This window comes from Cavia porcellus, unplaced genomic scaffold (genome assembly GCF_034190915.1).
Source record: "Cavia porcellus strain 051 isolate PalLab524CR breed Dunkin Hartley unplaced genomic scaffold, mCavPor4.1 scaffold_17, whole genome shotgun sequence".
Classification (NCBI taxonomy): domain Eukaryota; kingdom Metazoa; phylum Chordata; class Mammalia; order Rodentia; family Caviidae; genus Cavia; species Cavia porcellus.
This window is the reverse complement of record NW_026947500.1, coordinates 16,883,763-16,909,376: the sequence shown is the minus strand read 5'-3', so window position 1 is coordinate 16,909,376 and position 25,614 is coordinate 16,883,763. Positions and strand designations below refer to the sequence as shown.

The 25,614-nt window shown below is 58.3% G+C and overlaps 1 protein-coding gene across 13 annotated transcripts in view; it reads right to left on the bottom strand.

The window, feature by feature from the left end:
• Sema4d (semaphorin 4D) overlaps nt 1-25,614 on the bottom strand; it is an 88,609-nt gene that overhangs the window by 14,613 nt on the left and 48,382 nt on the right. For 11 of the 13 annotated variants that reach the window (XM_063227266.1, XM_063227268.1, XM_063227265.1 and 8 more), the window contains 12 exons: nt 19,466-19,525; nt 14,625-14,936; nt 13,443-13,588; nt 12,696-12,758; nt 11,358-11,456; nt 8,556-8,649; nt 7,802-7,915; nt 6,944-7,095; nt 5,144-5,319; nt 4,898-5,054; nt 3,668-3,890; nt 3,033-3,148 (listed from right to left, as the gene is read on the bottom strand). In XM_063227266.1, the coding sequence (XP_063083336.1) occupies nt 3,033-3,148; nt 3,668-3,890; nt 4,898-5,054; nt 5,144-5,319; nt 6,944-7,095; nt 7,802-7,915; nt 8,556-8,649; nt 11,358-11,456; nt 12,696-12,758; nt 13,443-13,588; nt 14,625-14,709 (1,425 nt within the window). In that variant the 5' untranslated portion in view covers nt 14,710-14,936; nt 19,466-19,525. Of the gene's footprint in view, nt 1-3,032; nt 3,149-3,667; nt 3,891-4,897; nt 5,055-5,143; nt 5,320-6,943; nt 7,096-7,801; nt 7,916-8,555; nt 8,650-11,357; nt 11,457-12,695; nt 12,759-13,442; nt 13,589-14,624; nt 14,937-19,465; nt 19,526-19,617; nt 19,707-25,614 lie in introns of those variants that run through there. The other 2 variants (XM_013157288.3, XM_063227264.1) reach the window with 2 other exon arrangements.

Below are 25,614 nucleotides of genomic sequence, written 5' to 3'. Positions count from 1 at the left end.
TCACCCCCTTGGGACAGGGCCTGTGCCACCAGCCCGTGTCACCAGCTGCATCCAGCACACAGGTGTCCAGGGCAGGGCCTCCCGGGACACTGAGCAGGGCCTGCTGCTAGCAGGACCCACTGGGGGTGCTAAGATTAGCAGGTGAGTGGGGGAGAAACTGACTAGGTGTAGTGTGCATGCCTGTAACCCCAGCACTCAAGAGGCTGAGGCAGGAGGACTGCTGTGAGTTCAAAGCCAGCCTGGGCTACATAGCAAAACTCTGTCTCTGCAGACAGAAAACAAAACAAACAAGAGAACCAGTCACCCCTTGGCATTCACTCTGGGCCCCACCCTCAGGTACCTAAGTCCCTTCCATAAACCTATGTATTTGCACGTGACCTAAGCACCTACTCCAGGAGGCTTTCCATCACCTCCAGACTGTAATACCTGAGAAACTACTCGGTCCAGGGAGTGAGGACAAAGAAACAGTCTGCTCGTTTAGTGCACATGCAATTTTTTTTCCAAGTACTTTTGATCTGAGACCAGCGGAACTGCAGACAGGGACTGGCAGGCAGGGACCTTGGGCATGCAGGCTGCCTGTGCCTCCTCTCTGTGTTCACTCCTGAGTGAGCACAGCTCTCCCTGGACTGTAACCCAGGTAACCCAGGCCCATGCCTGCCCTCCCCCCTGCCTGAGGTGAGGCCGACGCCCACCTAGGCTGGCTGGACAGAGTCCTGTGTACACAGGCAGGTGGCACAAATGCCCCAGGTGGACCCCCCATGATGCCCTCCCCAAGCCACGCCCCTAGAGCAGTCCAAAGAAACTACCAGACACCACGGAAGACCTGACTGAGTCTGCCCAGGTCTGCCAGGCTGGGGACTGGGTCCCCTTGGAGGAGAAGTAAGGACCCAGTGCACTGTGGGCTCTGGGGCTGGGAAGGCAGGGAGGGGGCAGGGTGGATGATGCTGAGTGTGGCACGAGGACCTGGGGTGCCATCCGTGCTGCTATCCTGTAAACCAAAACCATCTCAAAATGAAAAATTCAACAAGCAGAAAAAGCATCAGATGTGTCTGCACATCAGCTGCCAGCGCCCTGCCATGGGGGTGATCACCAGGCAAGGCAAAGGGCACTGAGAAAAGTGCAAATGAATGCTCGAGCCGCAGGTGCCGAGGGCCCACTATCCCCTTCCTGTCTCTGCCAGCTCCCAAGTGTGTGCAGCCGAGGGCAGTAGAGAAGCACATGGTGTGGGGAAGGCGCTGGGCAGCTCCTCTCTGCTCTGGACTACTTGAACTTGCAAAAGGTACCTGCTGACCTACGCTCGTGACCCCAGGGTCCTAACGTCTCAGACCGCAGCAAGAGAGGCGGCAGCTCTACATCCAGGCGTACAGTGCACAGGTGACAGTGGGTGAGCGGAAAGACAGACATGGCTGTCCAGATGACGCAGCACTGTTCAGCCTCGAAGATGACAGCCTCACGCACACTGTGCCCCAGAGGCTTGCTGGGGGGATGGTGTGAGGAGACTGAGTGGTGTGAAGGACACACGCAGGCTGCCATCACTGTGCCAGCTACCAGTGGCCTCGAGCTTGAGGGACAGACATAGCATGGCATGTGCCAGGGAGGGTGTGAACAGTCTGATCTATGGGACACTTTTAACCCAAGACGATGCCAAGTTCTGAGGAGGGACTGCGTGTTGACCGCATACGCTGTCAGGGTGCTCAGGGCCACTTGGAAACAGAGGAAGGCTGGGGCATGAGTGGGGAGTGAGACACCCACCCCGGTGGTCACAAGTGGTCTCACAGGGCTCAGTGGGCTTCCACAGATGAGGTGCCATTGTACAAGTTGGGGGACACTGCCATGGCAGCACAGCTGGGCATAGAAACCCCACCCTGGGCCAAAGTGAAGGGGGACCCCATGCAGGGGAGCTGCCTGTAAACTGCGCACTGCAACAGGGCCAAATCCCTGTTGCAGTGCTCCTGTGAGGACAGGTGAACTGGGGAGCCCAGCAGGACCACCACCTACTCCTCTTCGTATGGGGCCCCAGACAGGTTCTTGTGACGGCAGAGCTGTGTGGGACTGACTTGCCTTAGTCACCCGCCTACACACAACTCACCCTCAGGGCACAGCACCAGCTGGGCTGAGGCGAAGGGGCAGCACAGCAACCCCGATGGTTCCTGGGGCACACGAGCATGGCAGGGGAGCAAACCACCCACCTGTACCTCTCAGGTGCCTCCAGGTGCTGCAGGCTGAGAGGCAGCACCAGCCCAGGGCATGGGCATGGGAGGTGCTCAGGGACAGCCTTGTGAAACCAGTCCTGAACTCCTGGAGCCTCAGGGACACAGAAGGGAAGTGGCCGGGGGGCCTGAGGGAGATGCTTGCAAATGTACCTGCCGAGGACACCCTGGCCCTGCCTGCTGTCTCTTCCCAGTCAGGGCATCAGCTGTAGGGAGGCCGAACCTGAGGAATGTGCAGGTTGGCTTGGCATGGGCTGGACTGGTGCATGTGCCCAGGGGTACACAGGGCAGCAGAGACTGGAAATGGTGCGATGACAGAGGCAGGGCCAGACAGTGCTGCAGCCACGGGTCAAGGTGAGTGGCCACCCACGTGGCCCCTCATCTACTCTAGTCCAAACACAGGATAGGGCAGCACCAGTGCCTCGGGCTTCTGAGCCTCTGATGGGGACCAAAAGCTACACCCAGTGGGCCACACCTGGCTTCAGCTCTGGAGGGTGTGGAGGGGCCGGCTCACCACTTGCTGACTGTGGGCTGGGGACTCAGTCAGGCCTCCATGCTGAGACAGGGTCTTGCCCCGATTTGGCTGAAATGTGCAAACTTCTTGTCCCCCAGAGTGTGTGCCAGCGTGCCCACTGGGGCTTTGTATTGCTAAATGACTGAAATAGCCCAAAGAATAACATTTTGTGCCTCTCAGCTGCCTTCGTCTGTGTCTCGGCCACCTTGGCAGAGCGGGGGATGTGCCGGAGGTGTCCAGCCTCGAACGCCACCTGAGGCCGGGTCTGAGGCCTGACAGCCACTGCTCCGTGCAGGGGGGCTCTTTACCTTCTTTGAGGACAGCAGCAGTGTCTGCACTGGTTCGGAGTCCTCGAAAAGCTGGGTCTCCTCGATGATGTGCACCTCGTTCTCAAGGTTCACAGCTTTGTGCAGGGCCCCGCGATCTGAAAGGTCAAAGTCGGGCTCAGAGGCAGCCAGCAAGATACCTCACCCTGCTCCACACTCCCCAGAGTGCTCAGAAAAGTGGGGTAACTTCGCACCAGAAATAGCAAATAGTGCCTGTGGCAAAACATGTTCCGGGTTATTCTGATTCTCTTATAACTGCACCACAGCTGGGTCTAACCACCTTCATCCTCCAAATCAACATGGCAACTTCGGGGCCCAAACCCCAGGTGTAGTGGCTCCTGGGTCAGGGAGCCCTAGGGGTCCCAGTGGCCAGCCTGTGAGGCACGGCACACACAAGGCCAGCTGGAGGGCTCCAGGACGGCTCCCTCAGCCAGCCTGGGCATCACCCAGCTCAGCAGCAGTGGGACTTGCCTGCTACAGCCAACCCAGATGCAGGCCAGGACCTCCAGCTCGGAGCTCCAGTGGCTATAGGGCTCCCTGAGGGAGAGGCCAGATGCCCTGCAGAACAAGTGCATTGCCCCCTTCCATGCTTCGACAGCCTCGCCCTCAAGACCCACCTGTGCCGAGAAACATGACATCATAGACAGTCCCGTCCAGGGCCTGGGTCCTGTCCACCACGATCTGCGTGTAGTTAGCATCCTTTTTGACCAGCCGGGGCCTGCCGTCTATCGGGGTGACTGAGTCGTCCATCAGGGGGTGGTCTTTGACGAACTGCAGTGTCTTGTCAGGCAGGCTCAGGGAGCTGGTATAGTTGGCCGCCCGTGCCTCGCTGTCAATGCACTGCAGGCCAAGCGCTGGCCATCAGCACGCATGCCCATAGCCAGCCTGGCTGCAGCCTCGAACCCCCAGCAGCTGCCGAGCAGGGGATGCGAGACTGGGACCCCTCAGAAGCTGGCTGACAGGACAGTCAGGTGGCCTTGTCCCATGAGCAAGAGGACACTTTTTATCTTGTGGTTCTGCAGATTGAACCCAGGACCTTGTGCATGCTAGGTTACTGCCCCATGCTGGAGCAACAGCTCCAGCCCTTTTTGATGCTTACTTGGAGATAGCATCTAGTTGCCAGGATGGCCCTGAACCTGTGATCCTCCTGCCTCAGCCTCCCAAGTAACTGGAATTGCAGGTATGTACTCCATGCCACAGACGGGACACAGTATTAAAGCATACCCATAATATATAATTGTGTTTTATGATACATAATTAGCAGAGCATCTTTTATGCGTGTATAAACGAGAAGACTCACCAAGTCTTTAAAACTGAAAACTACTTATCACACAAGCTTTCCCACGCGCAGGGGAGCACGGGAGGCACTGCTGAGAAGCAGCCCCATTTTAACTCCACAGAAACCAAAGCACAGGAAGGGTTTTCCCTGTCCTAGTTTCCTGACATGCAGGAGTGAAAACCCTCAACCACACGTGGCCACGCCTCACGGAGCGGCAGGCAGAGCGGGAAGTACACCCGATCAGGGCCAGACACCCAGGCCGCCCGGGGCTGGCCCACACCTCTGGGAAAATGAGGGGTTGGCCAGTTCGGGGAAATTTTTCTTTTATTTAACATTTATACTTTACAGAGGAAAAGAAGCATGATCACTCCTGACTAGTGGACAGCACAGTTGAGCCTGTGGAAACCCTGTTCCTCTGCAGGGAATGGAACTAAGGACCCAGGACCCAGGACACATCTCAGCCCATGGCAGCCCCAGTGGCTTGCTCTCCCGTCCAGCCGTCAGAGGCAAAAGCTGCAATCCTATCGCGGACAAGGGGGCAAGGGGACCAGGGGAGGCCTCAGCTCACCGCTCCGGGCCGTGGCGCGGGCACTGGGCCATTGTAGCGTACCCACTTGGTGTGGGACTGCTCCACCGTGGCGCTCTGCATGTACTTCCCACGGGAGAAGACCGTCTCTGCCGTGGACAGGTTGTAAGCGCACACGGCCGACAGCCCCACGTTGTTCCTGGGGACAGACAGGGCACGGTGAGGAGGGCATAGCCGAGTGGCCCCCTGCCCCTGCCCCCGGCCCCGACCCCCAGGCCCGGGGCTCACAGCTGTGGGGTGAAGAGTGCGTAGAACACTGGCTCCCTCAGGCCCGGGCCCCGTAGCACGAACACATCCCGCAGCACGTTGAAGACCAGGCCACTGTCTGGCTGGGCGCACAGCAGCCGCGCCTTCAGGAAGGACGTCCACTTCTTCTGCAGGGTCCGCAGGCCGCCCTGGTCCCCCTAGAGACCCAGGACAGGATGTGGAGGACACACCATGGCTCCGCGGACCAGGCCCTGACCCTGATGCTACACGCAGGCTGGCGCAGCGACCAGACAGACAGGGAGCCTCTCCCTGGGGCCTCATCAGAGGATGTCATGGCGCCACAGCCCTGCGGCGCCGCTGCCCTCGCCCTGTGCCCCTCAACCTCCCAGTCCTGTCCAGACAACGTGTGCCCTGTGCTGGGTCACCCTGCAGTGCGGGCTACTGCTGCAGGGATGCCCTCCACTGCGCCCCACAGGGCAGCACAGCACCACCTGGGCAGCCAGCAGGACCAGCAGTGCCGCTCTCTGCAGCTGGGCCACGGCACCCAGGCCCTTGAGGGCTGGAAGCACCATCCATTCCTATTTTTGGAACCAGGCATCGAACTCAAGTCTCACTCACGGTCACAGCGCTTGGTGGCGACTGACCTGGGCCGGGCTCCTGCGCAGAGGTGCGCTGGCCTTTAGCTCGCAGGAAGCTAAGGGAGACGCTGGCTCGGTCTGCCATAGCCTGCGCCGTGCTTCCGCGGGTCCTCGGCCTGACCCCGGGGGCGGCAGCCACAGGTGTGGAACCGGGAGGACGAGGGCAGATGTCCTCACTCACTGGACCCCTGAACACATACTTCATTCCCATCTTTACTGCGTCGTCATTGGAGAACTGTTTCCTTTTTCTTCATGAAAAAGTTTACTTCCTTTCGTAAAGTTCACAAAACACTATCGTGCTGTACTGTGTCCTGGCCGCTCAACTCATGGCCTCTGGTCCTCAGAGCGGCTGAAGGCTCGAGGGGCACCGGGAGGGGAGGTGAGCAGTGTGGCTTGCCAGTCTTGGTCCAGCAGTGACTACACTTGTGGGGACACAGCAGACTCTAAGGGACAGTGGGAATCTGCGTGGGACTGCAGTCCTCAAGGGGCCTGTTCTCGAATGTCTTGCAGGCCCAGGGCCAGGGCCATGGCCAGACCACAGCCTAGGAGGCAGCATGGCACCAACACTCCTGCTTGTGGGGCCTTGCGGGCACCCTGCTCCCCATGCACCCCCAGACAACGCCCTGGACATGGGAGCCCTTGTCAAACTGTCTCCAGGCTGTCAAGGCACACGGTGAGGCAGCCCCAGGTGGAGGACCTTCGGGGCCTGGGCTGGGACCCGGGTTAGACACCACATGGGCACTGTAAAGCAGGAGTAGATGCTGGGGTACACAGGGTGCCCACTTCCTGCACTAAGGGTGGACTGTGAGGTAAGGGCATCCAGCACCTGTGTTCAAACAGCCACTAACACACAAGGCCACACAACCACTCGTGGGACTCTCAGAAGAGGTCCCTGTGCCCCAGCCAAGGGCCGCCAGCGACCCTCACTGTGTGTGTCCATGCTCAGTTCCCGCTATTACCCACCACACACCCCTAGCTCTGCCTATTTCCTTTCAGGGCTCCCTGCGGGGCCCATGGTGAAACCCCAACTCCAGAGTTGCAAGCCAGGCTGCCAGTGAGAGGCTGAGGGGTCTGAGGAAGGCCATGAAGCCAGACTCCCCGAGAACTGTAGGCTGGCTGGTCACATTGGAGCGCCAGTGCCCCCCAGGTCTCTGAGACAGGAGGGCCAGGCAGGAGGGCTCACCTTGCACACCCTGGCCACTCGGGGGATCATCAGCTTGAAAACAAATTCGTATTCCACCGACACCTCCGTGAAGAAGAAGTAGACCCTGTCATCCTCACCGTCCGTACCGTCGGGACTTCTCCGGATCACGTCAGCGAAGACAAAGCTGGGCTCTGTGGGAGATGCCAGAGGTCACCCTCGCCACACCCCATGGTGTTGCAGGCTGGTGGGCAGGGCTCGTGGGACGTTCATGGGTTCTGACATCGGGTGGGAACGCTGCCTGCTCCATCCCACCCTCCTCAGCTTCCAGTAGCTGTCCCCATGGTGACCTTGTCCACCACAGAGCCCAGGCAGGGGGCAGCAGGAGACACTGGTGCTGTAGGGGTCAAACTCAGCCCCAACTGCACTCCCACCAGGCGTGGCCAGCTGAGCCCCAACTCTAGCACAGGCTGTGCCCCACAGCATGCGGCTTCAAGGCACCCAGGGGTCGAGGGCCAGCACCACACAGTTTTTGCCCTCACAAGCAGCCTGGTCCCATCGGCTCTGGGCTGGAGCCTGGTGAATGTCCACTTTAACATCACACAGGAAGCTGTGCCACCCCAGTTCCAACCACCCTGAGTCCCCTGGGTACGATCAGAGTCTTCATTAAAAGCCTCCAAGCCTCTTTGCAGGGCTGGGGTAAAAGCAGCCATTAATAAACACTCTGCTGGTAGGGGACAGAGCACACCAGCCAGCCCTGGACTGGGGCCCTGAGCAACACCGAAGCAACTTCCCTGCTTGGGACTGATCGAGCTTGGGACCTTGCAGCTCGGGGACCGAGGAGAATGAAACTGCACATGCCCGGGCACGGGGCCCTTGCCAGGCCACTGCAGTGCTTACCGTTGAGCCAGGGGATCGCGTACTCTGTTCTCAGGGGGCTATGTGAAGAGTTTCGGGAGATGATGGGTTCACTTCCCAGAAAATTGTACGACGTCCCAGAATACAGCTCTCCATCTGCAGCCATGGGAGGAAGAAGAAAAGAGTCAGCCCTGCGGCTGTGGCACCAAGAGCAGACCAAGGAGGAGCGTCCAGCATGAAGTATGGCAGGTGCAAACACAGACACGCTCCACTCCTGGCCATCTGAGTGGCAGACGCCCTGCAGTGAGCTTGCATCTGTGACCATGACCCACCAACCTCAGAGCACGGCCTGCGAGAGCCAGGGCCGGGCAGAACCAGTGTGTGCAGCCTCCCTTACAACACCGAGTGGCTCCTGGGACTCACCATGTGCTGTCCTCACCTGGAAGGGTCGATGGCAGCACAGGTGACCCTCACCATGTGGAAAGACCCTAAGTGAGCTGCTGGGGCTGCAGGGTTCCTGGCCCCCGGATGCCCAAGGGCTCTGTAGGGAGGCAGCAGGTGGGTCTCCTGCCAACCTGTCACACAGGAGCACCCTGCCCGGGCCAGCATGGCAGTGGCAGATGTGAAGCAAGCGCGGTGGTGGCTGGTTACCCTCTGAGGGAGGGTCCCAAAGTTCTCACTAACGAACAGTCCGCAGTGGCCTATGTTACGCACAGAGGAGGGAAGCAAGGCCTGGGGTCCCAATGGGGACACAACCTCAGCCAGAAGCTCTCGGAAGCCTGGGCAGCCGACTCACCCACGAGCACAGACGTGTAGCTGTGTGCTGGATCAAAGGGACATCTTCCCTTGCCATCTTCATTTCTCCCCAGAAACTTGAAGGATGTTAAGTCCTACAATTGAGTAAAAAGAAAACACACTGTAAAACATCTGAGCTCCGCAGGCTCGCTATTCCCGAAAGACCCTCGGCCCTTTTACTGCGAAAGTAAAACGGGGTTGAGCCTCCTGGGTCTTACCCAGGCCTGTCCGCAGTGGCGTGATCAAGCTGCCCGTGACCTTACACCACTGTCTGCACCTCTGCAAAACAGAGGCAGTGGTGCTGTCGACTCGGGGCTGCAAGGAGGCTCGGGACCCACACATAGGATGCACTCAGCAGGGGACCAGAAGCTGAGTGCAGCATCTCCTGATCTGAGCCGGGATGATCAGCCTGCAGACACCAAAAACTGGAAACAGCCCCCAGACCTCCATCCACCCATGGGAACATTCTGATGGATCGGTGAGCTGAATATGGAAAGCAAAGTCAGGGTTTCAGCCTGGGACACCCACTAGCTTCACTAGACCCACACCCTGAAGCCGGCACAAACCAAGGACAGGACAGCCAATCTGTCACCACCTGAAACACTGGAAAGCTCTCGAACGCCCAGGAAAACGGGGTGCGACTAAACCTCAGGGATGAACTAGGGGGATGCCTGCAGAACGACAGGTGAGGTGTCCCCCTCTCTGAAGACACAGCACACAGGTACAGATGTGTACGGAGAGGCATGTGCCATGAAAACAGAAAAACCAACCAAGGGAGAATCACCCCCGCCAGGGTGAGCCTGCTGGAAACTCAGGGGAGGTGACAGCCAGGTCCTGGAGCTCACGCTCAGCCTAGAGCTTCGGAGGGTGGCGTACTGGGTGGCACTGGGCAGGGGAGCCCACTGGCTGGGAAGGGTCTCGCCAGCTGGGCCAGAACACCGGGGTGCCTGAGCCTGCACTCTGCACCTCCCATTCAGACAACTCCCGAGTTTTCTGTCAGGCCGGGAACATGTGTGGGGTGACCCCTGCTTCACATGACAGAGGCCACATGCATCACACCTTTAAGAGATGCCTGGAGCCCCTGGGGAAACCTGCGTGACCCTGGGAGCCTTGTTATTTTCTTAGCCACAGTGAAGTTAGTTATGCAGGAAGACGTCACGTTTTTATTTTGAGACACGGTCTAGCCAAGTTGTTCAGCCTGGCTTCAAAGCTGTGGCCCTCCTGCTCAGCCTCCCAGCAGCAGAACTGCAGTTTGCATCACCACTTCGCCCATCACAGTTCCAGCACTTGGGAAGCAGAGCCTGGCTGGCACGCACGGACACACACACGTGCATGCTTGGGCAGTTAGTGTACACAGGAATGACCCACGTTTCCACAGGTGGGAACCCTTCCATGAAACTTTTCAAAAGTTGTAGGTCTAGGTTTAAATGAAATACACTACCCCTTACCTCAACCACTGGCACCTCCAGGGCAAAGCCAGAGCCCTAAGTTTCCAATCACCTAGAGGCAGCCAGCAAATCCTTCCACACGCAGAGCTTTTATGATATAACTGTGTTTTCTCTTTCTTGCATTTAAACAAAAAGAAGCCTCTGCCTCCAAGCACTGGCAGCACTGGCGGCCTTCTCCAGGGAGACGGGGGCTCTGCCCACAGCAGCTCTCCCTGCCAGCATCTGTGGGTCTTGATGGCCCCTGGTACACCTTTCACCTGATATCTGGGTGCACACCCCAGGCTCCCACACCAGTTTCTGCTGAGTTCGTGCTTTCTTATTTCTCCAACCCAAGGTTAGAATTTTTTTTCTGAGCTGGGGATGGAACCCGGGACCGCCTGCACACTACGCAAAGCCCCTTACCATCCAGATGTCCCCACCCTGGGAAATGTTTTATAAATGCCCGGAGAGGTGAGGTGCCAAGAAACCAAGCTTTACACAACAGGCATCTTGCTCTGTGAAGGGCTTTCCGTGACTTGCTGGCAGCTGCCGTTCCGAGCAGCAGGACGGAAGCTTGCGCCACACCATGGTCCACGCAGGATGTGACTCACCTGTCTGGTGCACCTACACTGCCTGCCCATCCTGCCCACTATGCACACGAAGTGGGCCTGGATCTCAGGTGCGCGGCACTGGGCCAGACCGTGCTGCCCGAGACCCCAGCACCCACAGGGGGTTTGCCTGCATCCCAGGAGAGGGGGCAGGGGCTACACAGCACATTTTAGCTTTGCAGGTCCCTGGTTAGTCCAGCAACGGTCACGGGAAAATAAGCTTTATTTCCAGTCACCCCAAGTAATTACTCCAAACACTTCTCCCTCTCTGTCATCGAACTGCTACTCAGGTTACCTCCGAAACAACAGCCTCTCCTAAAGAGAATGACACCACAGGCCGATGTCCCTCTACCTGGCCGCCCTGAGGACCTGAGCCCCAAGGCAGGGCCCGCTGCTCTGGGAAGGGTGGAGGCTGTGGCTCAGGGAGGAGCAGGGGTCCTGTCACTAACACCCAGAGCGGTGGACCCAGGGAACACCCTGGTGACCAGCTACACTTCACAGCCGGTGCGCAGTGGTGGCCTCCAAGACTGGATGACCAAGCACACACCATAGCTGGGAGCAAGGCCGCAGCCAGGCCTTCCTCACCAGACAGCAGGTAGGGGGCAGCAGTGAGCCACCAGATTCTGGCGGCGGGTACCTGCCTGTCAGCAGTACCCCTTTCACAATGCCCACTGTGGCCCCATCTGCACTGGCCTCAGGGACTGAGCTGTGCCAGCCGCTGGCCACGTGGACCCAAGCTCGCTTGTCATGGGGTGTCCGAGGTCTTACCAGGTGGTCACACGTGGGCTGGAATGCGTTGGTCCCACACACGTACAGGGAAGAGGAGCTGAGAGGCTGAAGCACCCGGATGTAGTTCAGGCATTCCGTCTACAAGAGAGAGAAGGAAGGGGAGAGCGCTGGTCAGCAGCCATCCAGCTGGAAACGGCGGCCACTGTCCACACCCTGACCTCGCATGCTGGCATGGGTCCCCACACAGCAGATCTGGCCCCATGCCCTTGACCCTCACGCTGACCCAGGTAATTTCAGCTCTGTGGAGCCCACAGGCTGTTTAGGTGCTGGGCAGAATCCCAGTTCAGCCCTGGCCATGTTACAAAGAGAGCTGACCTCGAACTGTCCCAGGGATACCCTTTGTGGAAAGAAATTCACCAAATGCACAAACTGGAAGCTCTCCTTGAGACCAAGCCTGCCAGGGTGCACAGCATGCGCAGAGCCCTCCCGGCTTTCGGGGAACCTACCCTCCCTCCCCGCACACAGCATGCAGAATGTTCCCCTTCAGAGACCCCCGTGCTTTTAGGAGACCCACCCTCCTCCCTGCACACACAGGGCTGGGATCGGTTTCTCCACTGGAAGGGAGAGGCTTGACCAGAAAAGGGGGTGCAGCCAGCTGTGCGTCACCAAGGTACCACTTAAGAACCCACTTGCTATTTTTGGCAGGAAAGGACTTGGATTATAGGAGCTGGAGTCTGAAATTAGCTCAGGCTTTCTGCTGACTGCAATTCACAGTGCTCCCTGCCCTCCCGGGCACCCTCTACATAGGGCACCACCCGGTCCCTCTGGGCTCCAGACTCCTGAAGGACGGTGACCCAACTGTGCCCAAGGCTAATACTGGATTTAGAGACAAATACTTCAGCAAAACTTCGTTAACTAAGTTTAACAATGAAAAAAATTTCTCAGACTTTAAAAAACTTGTTTTCTTTTTGTTTCAAAACTAGCCAGCAAGTGTTGAAATGTATCATGACTCAGCTGACACCAATGACCCTGGTCCCTGAGCTCTAGGGTCTGAGAGCCAGGCAGGGCAGGTGCGGGGGGTGGACAGGGCCAACCAAACACCCCCAAGCAGGCAGCCCCTCAGCTCGAGGCTGCTCCCTGGGAAAGCAGCCCGAGCACCTGGATTTCACAGCCAGTGTCAGTGGGCAGCAGAAGCATCTTCTCAGGCAGAGGTTCAGGGCCTCTGAATCAGTCGAGTCACACAAACCACAAAGATTTCTTAGGGCCTGCTCCGCTCAGCCCCTGCCAGTGCCGGGCCTCAGGACAGATGGACCGACCTGCACATCCCGGGGTCCCCACACCAAGGCGCAGTGGCCGGTGTAGTGCAGCAGTCCCTACCTGTTTTGATTTTCCCTTCTCGGCGCACTTGGCCTTCTTGTCTTCTGAGACCTCCCAGTATACCTGCAGGGGGATCAGAGCGGTCACGCACGTTCCCCAGAGGAGGAGGGCCACAGCCACAAGTGACGCAGTTCAGTCGGCAAGACGACGTCTCCTGAGCAGACAGATGTTGACCAGGGAAGGAGGCCAGAGAGCAGGGCGGTGCTGATGCCTCGGTGGCACCACTGGCCCTTCCAGAATGTTCTGTGATGCTCATCAGAAACACGTGGGGCCTGGAAAGCATTTCCACAGCCCATTTATTCCCACAGAGAGCAGCAGAAGCGACCACTGCAAGTGGGAGAATTTAATTGTGTGGCAAAAAGCTAAACCCTGAAGGCCTTTTCCTAATCTGCAGTTGGGATGCTGAGGACCAGCAATGGGCTCAAGAGAGGGGAGGGGACGCTCTCCGGCCAAGAACCTGGCTGGGCAGCTCATTTATGTATCAGGCAACATTAAGAAACACAATGGGCCTTGGAGCACAAGACAAAATGAGAGCTGGGCTTTAGGAAACGAGGGGCCAGCCTGGGTCCAACTCAGAGGTCCGGAAAGCCACCCAGGACTGTGCTGCCAAGGCCAGGGCTGAGGGCACAGCGCTCCCCTGCACCCCACACCCAGCACACCAAGGAAAAGCTCAAGAAGAGACAGAAAAAGAAGTCTTTGGGGGAGTGGCCGGCGGCCACAGACGGGCTCAGGGGGCACAGGACGCACCTCGCGCAGCTTCCGGGAGACATCCAGCGCCCTCAGTGCGAAGACTGCTTCCCGGGCCCCCACGTACAGGGTGTCCTGGTCCTCGCTCATCAGCAGGGCCGAGTAGTTGTAGATGCCGGGCTCGTGGAACCGCATCAGCCCCACCTCTGCGGGGGGCAAGGACACCGTCCAGAGGCAGGAGGGAATGGGAGAAAGAGCAGGGGTCACTTCCCAGCCTACACTCAGGCACAGCAGGCACAGCCCCACGGTGAGGACCCCGCAGTGCAACCATCAATGCCACGAGGCAGGGAACACAGGTGCCCCCAGGACAATTCAAATGACAGGCCCCACGTGTGCACCCCAAGGCTGGGCCCCTCTGTCCCTCAGGGTCTGCCAGGCCCAGGCCCACTCGGAGCCTGGGACACCCAGCCAGAGCCTCCTCTGCACAGCCCATGTCAACATCTTTGGCAGTGGGTTCTTCAGGCAGTGGCCACCCTGGCCTCTGTCTATGTCCCTGCTGTGGCCCGTGCTCCCCTAACCTGGGAGTCCGACCTGGCTCCTTTCTGAGGCCGCCTGGTACCACTGTTAGCAGAACTGACATCTCAGCACACACACCGCACTGTTTTTCCTGCCCTACCTGCGCTCATTCCACTGTGTCCTCACAAACACAAACCCCACTGTCCGGCTGACTAACAAGCAAGGCACAGAGAGCCCTTGATGTTCAGGCTTCTTGTTCCAGTGCTGCCCCAGGCAGGTCCTGCCTCTGCTCGACCACAGCCTGGCCCTGAGTCTGCGCCAGACGCTCGGGGCAACTGAGCCACCCCCCCCACACCGCACCCCACCCCCGGCTCAGCTCCCCGCCCTCCGAGCCAGGGAGCCTGGGGGCCCAGCACACATCTCCCAGGAGTGGAAAGATGGACTCAAGGCAGCAAATGCGGCTCACAGGCCTGACATGCACATGGCCCAGTCCCTCGTGCCTATAGCTTCCCTTAGGCCAAGGCCAGTGCTCGGCAGCCTCAAACAACGATGAGGCGCGAGTTTGGGTCAAATGCCTGGGGCCAACAGTCTCCCGGCACCACGGCCCCCATCCACAGCTCGCGCAGAGCAGCCTGCTCATGCCTAGTGTCCACCATGCCCACGCTTCACCCTGGCGTTCCCAGCTGCTGTCACAGCCCCCTGAGTGCTGCGATGGCACCAGCTCACCTTGGTGCTCCCAGGTGATCCTGGGAATTGGTGCGAATGCTGCCACCACCCCCAACACCAGCGCTAGGGCTGGCAGCAGCTCCATCCTTACAGGCAGGGGCCTCTCGGGGTTTCCAGCAGCGAAGGCGCATGGGCAAAAGGAGTCGGTGACCACGCTCAGAGGCCCCAGGCAGGCACCAGCAGCACAGTGTGGACCAATTGAGCAGCAGGGTTCCTGAGGGCCCACATAGCCTCACTTGCTAGGGTCTCCTAGCGGGCTCCCCGCACTTCCTTCCAAAAGCACTGCAGCTCTGCACAGCCTCTGAAGGTGCCCTGGAGAGGGAAGAGGAAGGGGTCATGGGTCAGGATGTGGGGCAACCCCTGCCGCTTGCTCAATACCACCGACCTCCCTGGTGTGCCTCCAGCCTGGCCCATCAGGCTCCAGCACAGAGCAGCGCCCCAGGGCCCAGGTACTAGGAGGCTGCTGGGGGCACAGCCCCTGCATTCACTGAGGAACATGGCAGTCACAGGAACCTGAGCTTCTACCTCAAGCCAGCAGCCCCAAAGGAGGGCAGGTGGGAGCGGGAGTGGGACCGGGGATGAGCAGCACAAGACAGGACAGGAAGGTCTGCACCCCAGACAGGGCTCCATGGTGTCTCCGACCAGGACACCAACCTGCACTCACGCCCGAGCCCCAGCACAGCTGCCCCATGAATGCAATGGGTGTAGAGCACCGCCCCCCACACAGTTTCCCTCAGGAGCCAGAGGCTGCAGACTGGGTGTGGCCAGGAACTGCTGGCACTGGGGGCCCCAATCTTCACAGGGCTGGTGGTGGAGAGATGCCTGTGTACACCACCGTCCCCGGGGGGCTGGGCTGCCCCTAGACCCCAGTGCACTCCAGCTGGCCACGAGGCCACTCACGGCCAGGCACCCATGCTGCCCTGTAGGCTCTTGCCAGGTCTGCGGTGCAGACCCCAGACCCCTGAGGGCCTGGCCAGGCCCCACTGCTCCTTCCTGGGGGCCTCTCAACCACAGGAGCCAAGGCTCAGGTCAGGCCAACCCCATGGGCTGGGGGACAGGGTGCAGGCTCCATGACACGAAGGGCTCCTGCACTTTCTCCAACAAGCTTGCCTCAAGCGGGGTAACTGAAAACAGCCTGCTGCAGAGCACGCACCCTGCCACACAGATCTGCCCCCATGGTGCGGCTCTGACCCCCGACAAGATGTTCCACACTCTGCAACTAAGATTTAAGTTACATCATTTATTTTCTGCTTACTCAAGCATTTCTGAGAAGAGAGCCTACCTCATGGGGAAGTGCGGCTGATAAACGCCATTCTGCCATGACAGCGTCCAACAGTCAGCCCTGCCCTCGGAAGGACCCGGCAGTGGAGCCCCTTAGACAGGGTTACGAATGTCCCACCAGGTATGCGCAATTGCAGGGGTCTCCAGGGGTACATTCACCTGCCTAAACGGCAGGGGTGTGGGGCTCCCGGGCTCTGGGCCCCTCCCCACTGCCTGCCCAAGGCTGTCAGATGGCAGCTCCACACCTCAAGGGCCTGGAAAGTCAAAGGAGTACCAGTGACTAACTAGGGGATGGGCAGGTCACAAATGAGTGGCTTCTGTATATGTGTGCATGCAGGTGTGCATGTGCAATCTGGACCCACATGGACTTCTGCGTGCACATTCATGTGCAGGTCTGTGTACACACACATCTGTGTGCAGCAGTGTGCACACATAGGCATCTATGTGTGCATGTGTATGCATGTGCTGTGCACCTTTGTAAGTGTGGATACCTGCAATGACACACCTGTGTATGCATACATGTGAGGGGGTAGCACCTCTTAGGTCTACACATGTGTCCCTCTGTAGGTGTGTGTGCGTGCGTGCATGCATGCATATGTCTCTCTGCTACAGCAAACAAATTCTCATCTAATGCTGAACCTCAGATGTGGTTCCTCACTGATATCCGGCAGCTGGGCTGGGTCAGAGGGGACACTGGTCACTCACACTCAGAAGGGACAGAGCTCCTGCTGACCCTGAAGTGGCCTCTCCAGCATCCAATGGATTCTGGGATAGGGTGTGCTGGCGGGCCATTGCCACCTGCCCAGACCCCTCCTGGAGAAGCCTGCTCTCCTTCTGTCCCATGGGTCTGTCCACACAGGGTGAGAGCCCCATGGCTCTGTGGGGTCACGGTCAGGACACCTCCCTTGTGAGCTGGGAGCAGGCAGCCAGCTGTGAGGGACAGGTAGCCACGGTGCTGGGGCTGACACAACCTGCTTGAGTCCTGCGCTCCTCTCCCATCCCCTCAGGGAGCTGTGCCACCTCCCTGCACACTGCTCCTTCAGGAACCAGGGGGGTTCAGGAGCCCCCAACACAGCTGACAGCCACCTGCTCTGGTGCTCCCCGACATGGAGTGGATCCCTAGAGAGCTTCACCTTGACTCTGCAGCTGGCATTCAGCTCCATGGCTGCACTGCGCTGGACCCATGAGCGGGCCCTGACCAGGAAGCCAAGCAAGCCACGGCGCGGTATCTCAGACCCACTTTCTCCTGTCCACACTGGAAGCTGGGCCAGGCTTGATGCATACCCATCCGTCAAGATCGTGATCACAGACAGGGTGAGGATCAGGTCATACATGGGTTAGCATCACTGTGGAAGAGGCTTCAGGGGATGCCTCACTCCTGCTGCCATGTGAGCACCTTGCACAGTGAGGAAGCAGGCCCTTGCCACACACTGGCTCCCAGCCAGCAGGACGGAGTCTGACGCTGTTTCTCAGCTGCCCTGTGGACGTTACAGTTGCCTGAGCCAGGTAAGCCCACAACCGACTGAGGCTGCTGGACTATGGGAACTTGCAGAGGGAGCGCACCCAGCAGAGAATCTACAGGACGCAGGGGACAGTGCACAGGGGTCCCTGGCACATCACTTTTAGCTCCGAGGACCTGACCTACAGGAGGGCAGGGTCACGGGAAGACAGTGAAGTCCAGCCTCACTCGGAATCTGTGTGTACCTGACAGTTCTCCCATCATGATTCCAAGATTTAACTGTGCTGAAGAAATGGATACCAAGCAGAAGACAGAAACTTTAGAAACTGCTACTGGCCAGTGCCACGAGAGTGCGGGGTGCCCTCCCACGGCCACAGGAAGGGCCCAATGTCACACACACCACCTGGGTGATAGCAGTTTGTATAACCAGGGCTGCCTGCTCGCAGGGACAGGTGGGCAGGGACGGCCACGGGCTCGCCCTCCAGGTGAGGCAGGGGCACAACCTAGGGCACGATGGCCCGAGCTGTGTGGTGAGGATGAACAGACACCCAGAGATCTACACAGGGTAAGGGGGACACACAAAAACATACACACATACATGGATACACAGACGCCAACACCTGTGAGCTTGGACATATGCCCAGCTGCTGACAGGAAGTGGCAGGGGAGCCAGGAAATGCCCTTTTAAATGGTGAGTTACACTTCATATGGCTTTTATAAAACAAAACTCCATTTACTCATTAAAAACTGATGGGCACCGTGGTACACATCCCAGTACTCTGGGAGGCTGAGGCAGGAGAACCCTAGGCTTCAGACCAATGTGGGCAACTCAGGGACTGAGCAAGACCCTATTTCAAAACATGAAGTGAAAAGTGGCTGGGCATGTAGCTCCACATGAGGACTTGGGTTCAGCCCCAAGGACAGGAAGTGCCTGACTTAGGAACATGCGAGTTATGTTTCACAGGTGCACCACATAATACGCGCTTTGTGGGACTATGAACAAACCTGACCCATAAACCTCCTCCCAGAGAGGAGCTCGCACCTAAATTGGGGACTGACCGCACTGCAAAAGCAGGGAAAACCCAACACCAAGTGATATCCCAATATGCAACACAGAAGCCGGCGCCCCTAAACCCTGCTAGGAGCCTGCTGAGGTCACGACACACTGGGGTCTTCCAGCATCTGTGGAGGTGGCCCCAGTCAGGCGACACTGCCTGGCATGTCCTTCACCTTGCACAGGAGAGATGATAAGAGCACTTCTCTCTGAACATGGGATGGGAAAAGCATGCTTCCAGCCGCAGGGAGACCTTCACCACTAACTGCCATCACCATGGCCAAGGGTCCAAAACAGTTCTCTAACAAAGCACAGAAATCAAAGACCAGTGATCTAAGCAGAGAGAGAACCAGGGAAGGGATGCCTGTAACTCAAGTGCTGACCCTCAGAGCTGCTCGTAAAGTGCTCTCACCAAGTGGTAGGAAAAACGGCCCCAACTGAGAAGGCGGGCAATTCACTTCCTGCAAAGGTGCACGCAGCCACCGAGTGTTCAGGGTTCGGGGTCTCTGGTGCAGAGGCCATGCACCACAGTGACATGGGGCACTCCTGCCAAGGTCACACACGGGCCAATGTCCCATGTAAGGGTCCCTCGGTGCACGCGCCTGCGAGAGCCCCTACTGTCCTGCTCCACCACCCCAGGCGCCTCAGGAAGGAGACAGTGGAGACCCATTATGCTGGAGACTCCACCTGGCTGCCAAACTCTAACTGTAGGGCTCGGAGTAACTAAGAGGAAGTGGGAAGCAGCCCAGGACCCATGAGTGGCATTAGGGCCCGTTCTCAGCAACGGCTTCTCCTCACCCCTTAAGGGAGGAAAGAGAGGTGGCTGTGGCCAGGCAGCCTGGGTCCCCCCAGGAGAAAAGAGAGCTGGAGTCAAGGAACAGAACTGAGGAAAGGCCACCAGGGCCTCCATGCCAGGCCACCATGGGGAGGCACAAGTCTCAGTCTCGGCCCTGGGAACTTGCAAGAAGAGGCCGAGTACCCCACCACCTGCTGGACATACAGAGGCTCACAGCAGCTGGGAACGCATGCTTGGGCAGTATGATTTACCTGTGCCTTGTCTGCCAGAGCTTTCCGTCTTCTAGCCCGGAGTCCTCAAAAACTTCTGCTCTGAAAACAACAGAAGACAAATAGGTGAGTCCTTAAAACCTTCCCTGAGCTCCCGAACCCAGCAAAGAGGCTGAGAAAGAAAAGCTTGTCACTTTTTAAAGTTCTGGACCCAGGAGACAGCCTCCTTCCCCAGCACAGGCGCGGAGGGCGTAGAGAAGTGAGGTGCCTGGAAACCAGCCAGCACCAGCAAACGGAAGTAGGGCTGCCTGTCACCAGGCGAAGCCCTGACCACAGCCGCCACCCTGCAAAACCAGCCGTTAAGAGTAAGCGCCCACCACAGAGCTCAGGTACCAGAAGTATTGTGGTATTAATTTCAGATAGGAATCTTCCACAACTCTTCTTCCTGAGGCAGGCCAGGAACCAAACAAGGTTCTTCTTCCTTTCCCTGCAGCTGCTGTGCCTGGGCTGAACTCACAACCTCTGCCCTGGAGCTAAGCCCCCAGGCCTCACTTTGTTTTTTAAGCCCAACAGAGAGAGGTTCACCAAGGAGGTTCCTGGAGTAAGTGTCACCCTATAGAGTGTGGGACCCAGCCCTCCCAAACGGTTCACTAAGCCCAGTGACACCGTGGACGACAGAATCCAGAAGATTTATCTCATCAGCTTGGCCACCTGGAGGGTGCAGGACTGGACTCCCCGATGAGAAGGTAGCCCCTAATGGTAAGTAACTGCTCCACATTTGTCCCCCTGGCCCAGCGCATTCTGCTGAGCACACAGGGCCCCCAATCTTCCCCAAAGCCGGATGAGCAGTATGCTTTCCTGGGGGCACAGTGGAATCCCCAAGTGACCACACTTTTCCTCCCCACAGGACTCATGTCAGCAATTGGGAAGCATGGAAATGGAACCAATGGAAATGATGGCCATTCACCGGCACCGACCCAGCCGCAGAGACCAACCCAGTCCCCATCAGCAGCGGCCCCGAGGGCTCCAAGCCTCCGCCAGAGCCAGCACAGCCAGTCCTGGGTCAGCCCCCCACCCCATCGCTCTTCCCAACTAAAGCCTCAGCAGCCTTAGGTGCCCCAACCCAGGCTGTGGATGGCAGGTGCGACATGTGGCAGGGACCTGAGGGGCCCCGGTGACCCCTCAAATGGCAGGCACAGGGCAACTGCCTCAGCAGATGATGCTGGGAACATTTCAGTGGGAAAAGGGATTCACAGAAGGGAGTGCTATACAGGAAGCAGCCACAGTGAATTCTGAAGCCCAAAGCCTTCTCCTCCTCCTGAGTCATGCATCCCTCATCACTGCAGTGAGGGGCTGGTGGTGGCTGGATGGCCAGTGCCTCAGCCCTGCCACCCCACGGCAGGAGCAGATGACACTGAGTCCCTGTCTAATTCCTGACAGCCCCAAGGCCACACCTGAACATCCTCACTCCAGCCTTCGGCTGGTCTGCCCAGCCTCTGCCCCCACAGCCTCTGAGTAACACTTCCCGCCTCGCCTCCTCAGGGACCCACCGGGCCCAGCTGATGACTGCTGACCGCCCTTCCCCTTCGTGCTGCCCGATTCCTTCTACTTCCTCAAAGTATAACCCACAAATTATTATTAGTTATCACCCTCACCAAAAACTCACAACACAGCCTCCTGAGCTAATTATCCGCCACTGCACTCATAGCACTCCCTGTTCCTGAAGCCCTGTAGCAAAGGCCCGGAGTACTGCACGGCCTGGTCACAAAATAAAGGACGGGGGCCCTCATCTGAAGAGAGACCTTGACAGCAGCACCCTCGGGAGCGTGCAGAGCGGCTGGAGCTTTGGCTATGGCTCCTCCTTCTCCCCTCGCTTGCCCTCCCGCTGCGAGCAAAAGCAGCCAGCAGTCCCTCAGCTGTGCAAGAAACGGAAGTGCCATGCGGTGGGGCAGGGGCCCTGTGGCCTGGGTCTGCTCCTTCAAGCTGGGTGTTCTTGGGGAACTTACTGGGCCTCTCTGGGGCCGGTTCCTCATTCAGAATGTGGACAAACTACCTACACTGCCTGGTTGTTGTGAAGAACCAAGATTAATCTATAGAAAGACCTTAAACCAGAATCTGGCACCAACTAAACAACTAGCGAGTACTGTGATTCAGCGGTCACACCCACCTCACTAACAGGCCTTGGCAGCATATAAAAAGGCAGGTTCACATCCCACCTCCACCTGCAGTGCTGGGGGTTTCCCCAGCCCGGGGCCACATAGGCTTAGAGATGCTGCTGCCTGGCAGCACAGCTGGGGCCCTGAAGGGGCTGCCGCGCCCTCTGCTCCCCACTCTGGTGACCCAGAAGCAGGTGGGAGGTACCCAGAGCAGAGTGCCATGGGGCCCAGCAGCACCAACCAAGCATGCAGCCTGAAGCACAATCTAGCCTCAAGGCGCACAGCCATCTGGACAGGAGGGCTGCAGAGAGCAAGGTGGGGTGGGCAGGGACGGGGCTTGTGCATCCGCCCTGGGGCCAAGTGGAGACCCTTTGGCCAGCAATCCTCCTCCTGGTCCAGCCACAAGGAGACCCTAGGGCACCTCTGAGTATTGCACACAAGGTCCTAATCACCAGGGTTCCACTTGACACTTTCCCACTTCATGACGACACACAAAAGGAGACCCCGGGCAGTAGAGCTGCAAATACTTACAACCATGAATTTGGATCTTTCCCCCACTGCCGATGCATACAAAGACCCTCTCTCAAGACAGAGGCAGCATCTACTAAATTCTCCAGTTGGTGAAGCAGAAATAGCTTTGGAAACATGTATGTTACAGGCTACAGAGAGCTAAATGCCCAAACACATTTTACCTTACTTCTAAGCTGACCTGATTCTTTCCATAAGCACAGTGGCAGAGACCATGTGCTACCTTGTCCCCAAATCTGCAGGGAAATGCCACCCCCTCCTCAGGACAGGAGGAGGCCGGCCCCACCTCCAGGGACAGAAACACTTGAGAAGCACACGTGTGGAGCACAGCAGTGGCCACCCACATGGGAAGGACAGCCAGCACAGGGCAGCCACCCTCCGTGCCACCCTGCCACGGGCAGGACAAACACAAACCAGAGCCCAGCCACACCCAGTCACAATGGGTTCCCTCAGACCCATGGCCACCTCTGGGCTGGCTTTGCCCTGCGATTTAGGTCCGTGATGAAAGTTTTCCTAAAACCCATGACCGCTTAGCCCTGACCACCGCCCTCAGCTCAGCAGGTCAGAGACAATTCAGCCTCGAGGGCCCCAAGGACTCTAGATGAACCAAGCCCCTCTTTCAGACCCCTCCAACTCAGCCCTGGAGGTGCCCCCTGACCCCTACCCCCGTGTGTGACAGCTCGGTCGGTCGAGAGTGCCCTCTCCTGGCCCTGCCCCACAGGTTTGCCACAGTGAGTACTCCCGCCCTGGGTCACTCACAGCCTGGGTCACTCATAGCCACGTACCCCACCGAGTGGACTGAGCCCCTTCTCAAACTGGCTCTTTGTGCAGGAGCCCCATGCATGGGTGCTTGCTTGCTTTTCTTTCTTAAGACAAACAATGTGAATGTCTGAGTTGTTTTTTTTAATGAAACCTCAGTATCCAGGATTAACTGCAGTGCTGGCACTTTAGGACACATGTGGGTCTGGGATTGGGTCAGGGCCCTCATCTCTAAAGGAGTTGCCATCACTGGCCCCTGCCAACCCCCCTACGTCTCCTTCCCTGCTCGGGCCTCATGGCCTCATCTGACTGCCTGCAAGACGCACTCCCCCTCCTCGGCAGCCCAGGCATCACGGCAGCACGGCTCCCATCACCCAGGCCCTGTAGGACGGCAGAACCAGCATGCGCCCACTGATCCTTCACTGTGCATGCGTCCCTCCTCCACTCCAGCCATCTGCTGAGACCCCAGGGGCACGAAGACCAGGGTGCCTCACCTGGCCAGCCTTCACACACAGGGTCACAGGAAGGACACTGACGTCCATCTCCAGGGAAGGTGAGCAAGTGACCCGTGGCCTTCCTGAGCGTAAGGATTCGGCCGGATTCTGCCAGCCTCGGGCAGTCCTACCCGGCTGATCTGGGTTATGACTCCTACAGCACACACAGAACCAATCCTGACATCTGGACAAACCTCTCCAGGACTCAAGCAACTATAGGTCACAACCTTGCAGCCCCTGAGCATGGGACCGGGATTGTAACTCTTCACAGTGAGATCACAACTTTTCACCAACATCCCCTCCCCATAGTCCACCACCCTGGACCATGCTGATCCCAGCTGGAGGAAAACGGCTCAGGCAAATGCAGCAGCAGTCTCCGTGCCAAGTTGTCCCAAGAGCTGAACTCGGAAACTCCCTCCTGGGCCCTGGTGACCACGACCTCGATGGTACTGCACGGCCCTTAGATCACTGCCACCGCACTCTCCTCACCGAGCCAGCAGCTCTGAGTGTTCTCCTCCAGGGATGTGGGTGCTCCAGAGATCATGCCTCTCTCCACCCTCCGCCTGGCATTCTTTGCCCCAGGGGCTCCTGTCCCCTCTACATGCCCATCAGCAGAGAAGGACAATGCCACGTTCCAGGGACCAAGCCTCCTCAGGTGGCATCCTTGTGCCCTCATATTGACAGGCCCCACAGGGAAGGGGTTCCCTCACAGCCAGGACCCAGGCTCAGGCCAGGGACAGCCTGGCCGAGCACAGGGCTCCTCTTTAAGTCTCAAACCTGCAAAATGCCACTCTCTCTGCTTTCATCTGTAGCAATCCCTAGACACATGCACGAGCCCAAGTAACAGTCAGGCTGGTCTGCCGGCCAAGCCCTCTTGAGATGTGGCTTGCCCTCCAGGGGACCCACCTGCTCCAGCAGAGGCTCTGTGGAGACCCGGCTTGCCGCCCTCCCAGCAGGAGCAAGCCAATGACCCTCAGGGCTGCCCCATGCCCCCTCCATGCCACCTTGCAACCCAACCACTATGGGTTTGTGTATGGCCCGTCCTGGGGAACAGCACAGCTCAGCGTCTGACTCTGCCTTTGTGTTTTGCTTTGAGTTGGGTCTTGCTATGCTGCCCAGGCTGGCCCGGAGCTCATAGGCTTATGTGATCTTCCTGTCTCAGCCTCCTAGGGAGCTGGAACCACAGGTGCACAGTTGTGTGCCTGGTTCTGCTACTTCTCAACCACAGCCAAACCAAACTCTCCCATACCCATCAACAGCTCTCGGCATGGTTCGGTCACTGTGAGCAAGCAGGCGGCACCACAAAGTGCTACAAACAGGACATGCGCCAAGGTGCTGCTGAGCTGAGGAAGGGTAAGCCCCTCTGCTGGGCCATGTCCACCCTGGAGGCACGAGCCTCTTCCCAGCCAGGCGGTATCAGGCTCCCTCTTTGCCTCTGAGACCCTACCGAGTGCTGCATCCTGTCTATAGTCAGAATTCCAGCTGAGTGCCAGTTTCAAAGCCCCGGGGACCCTCAAATGCAGCCACAGGCCAAGTATGGGATGGAGCTGAGCCACTCCAATCCCATGAATTAAAACCATGACCTCGTCCTCCTTCACTGTCTGAGAAGACGGGAGTCTTTCTTTGAAGTTTGCACCCTGAGGAGTCACAGAAGGTGGGGGCAGACTGGGACCATAATAAGGATCTGGGGGGATCCTGGGGTCCAACTGACCCCACACTGCCAGTGCTGTGAGGTAGGTGCAGCTTCCTCCTTCCTGGAAGGAGGAGGGGTGTAATCAAGAGGAGATGACACTGCCAGAAAAGCACACACACGCTGCAGACAACAGGAAGACCTAGGGAGCAGCGCCACTGACAACCCTGGGGGGAAACAGAGCTAGCCAGGAATCACCCAAAGTGTAATCATGGGACCCCTTCCCCAGAGACCCACTCTGGACCTTGCAAACAGAAAAGGAGCCGTGACATTTCACCACACCAAGTAGAACTCCTCAGGGCCCAGCAGCTGAATTCAAAGACCCTGCTCGATAGTGCTTGACTGCCTCCTCCATAACCACCCTCACTGAGGGCCGATGTCAGGGGGTTGCCTCAGCATGTGTCACCTTCCAGATGACTCAGAGTTCGTGAGGCAGGGTGCATCACTGCAGGGGAGGGTTGATGAGTCACTCAACAGATGCCAGCACAGTCGTCTCCCAGACTTGGGCAGAGCCAGCTGGCCACGGCTCTGTCTGCTTTGGGGCCCAGGTGAGAAGCAGGCTCA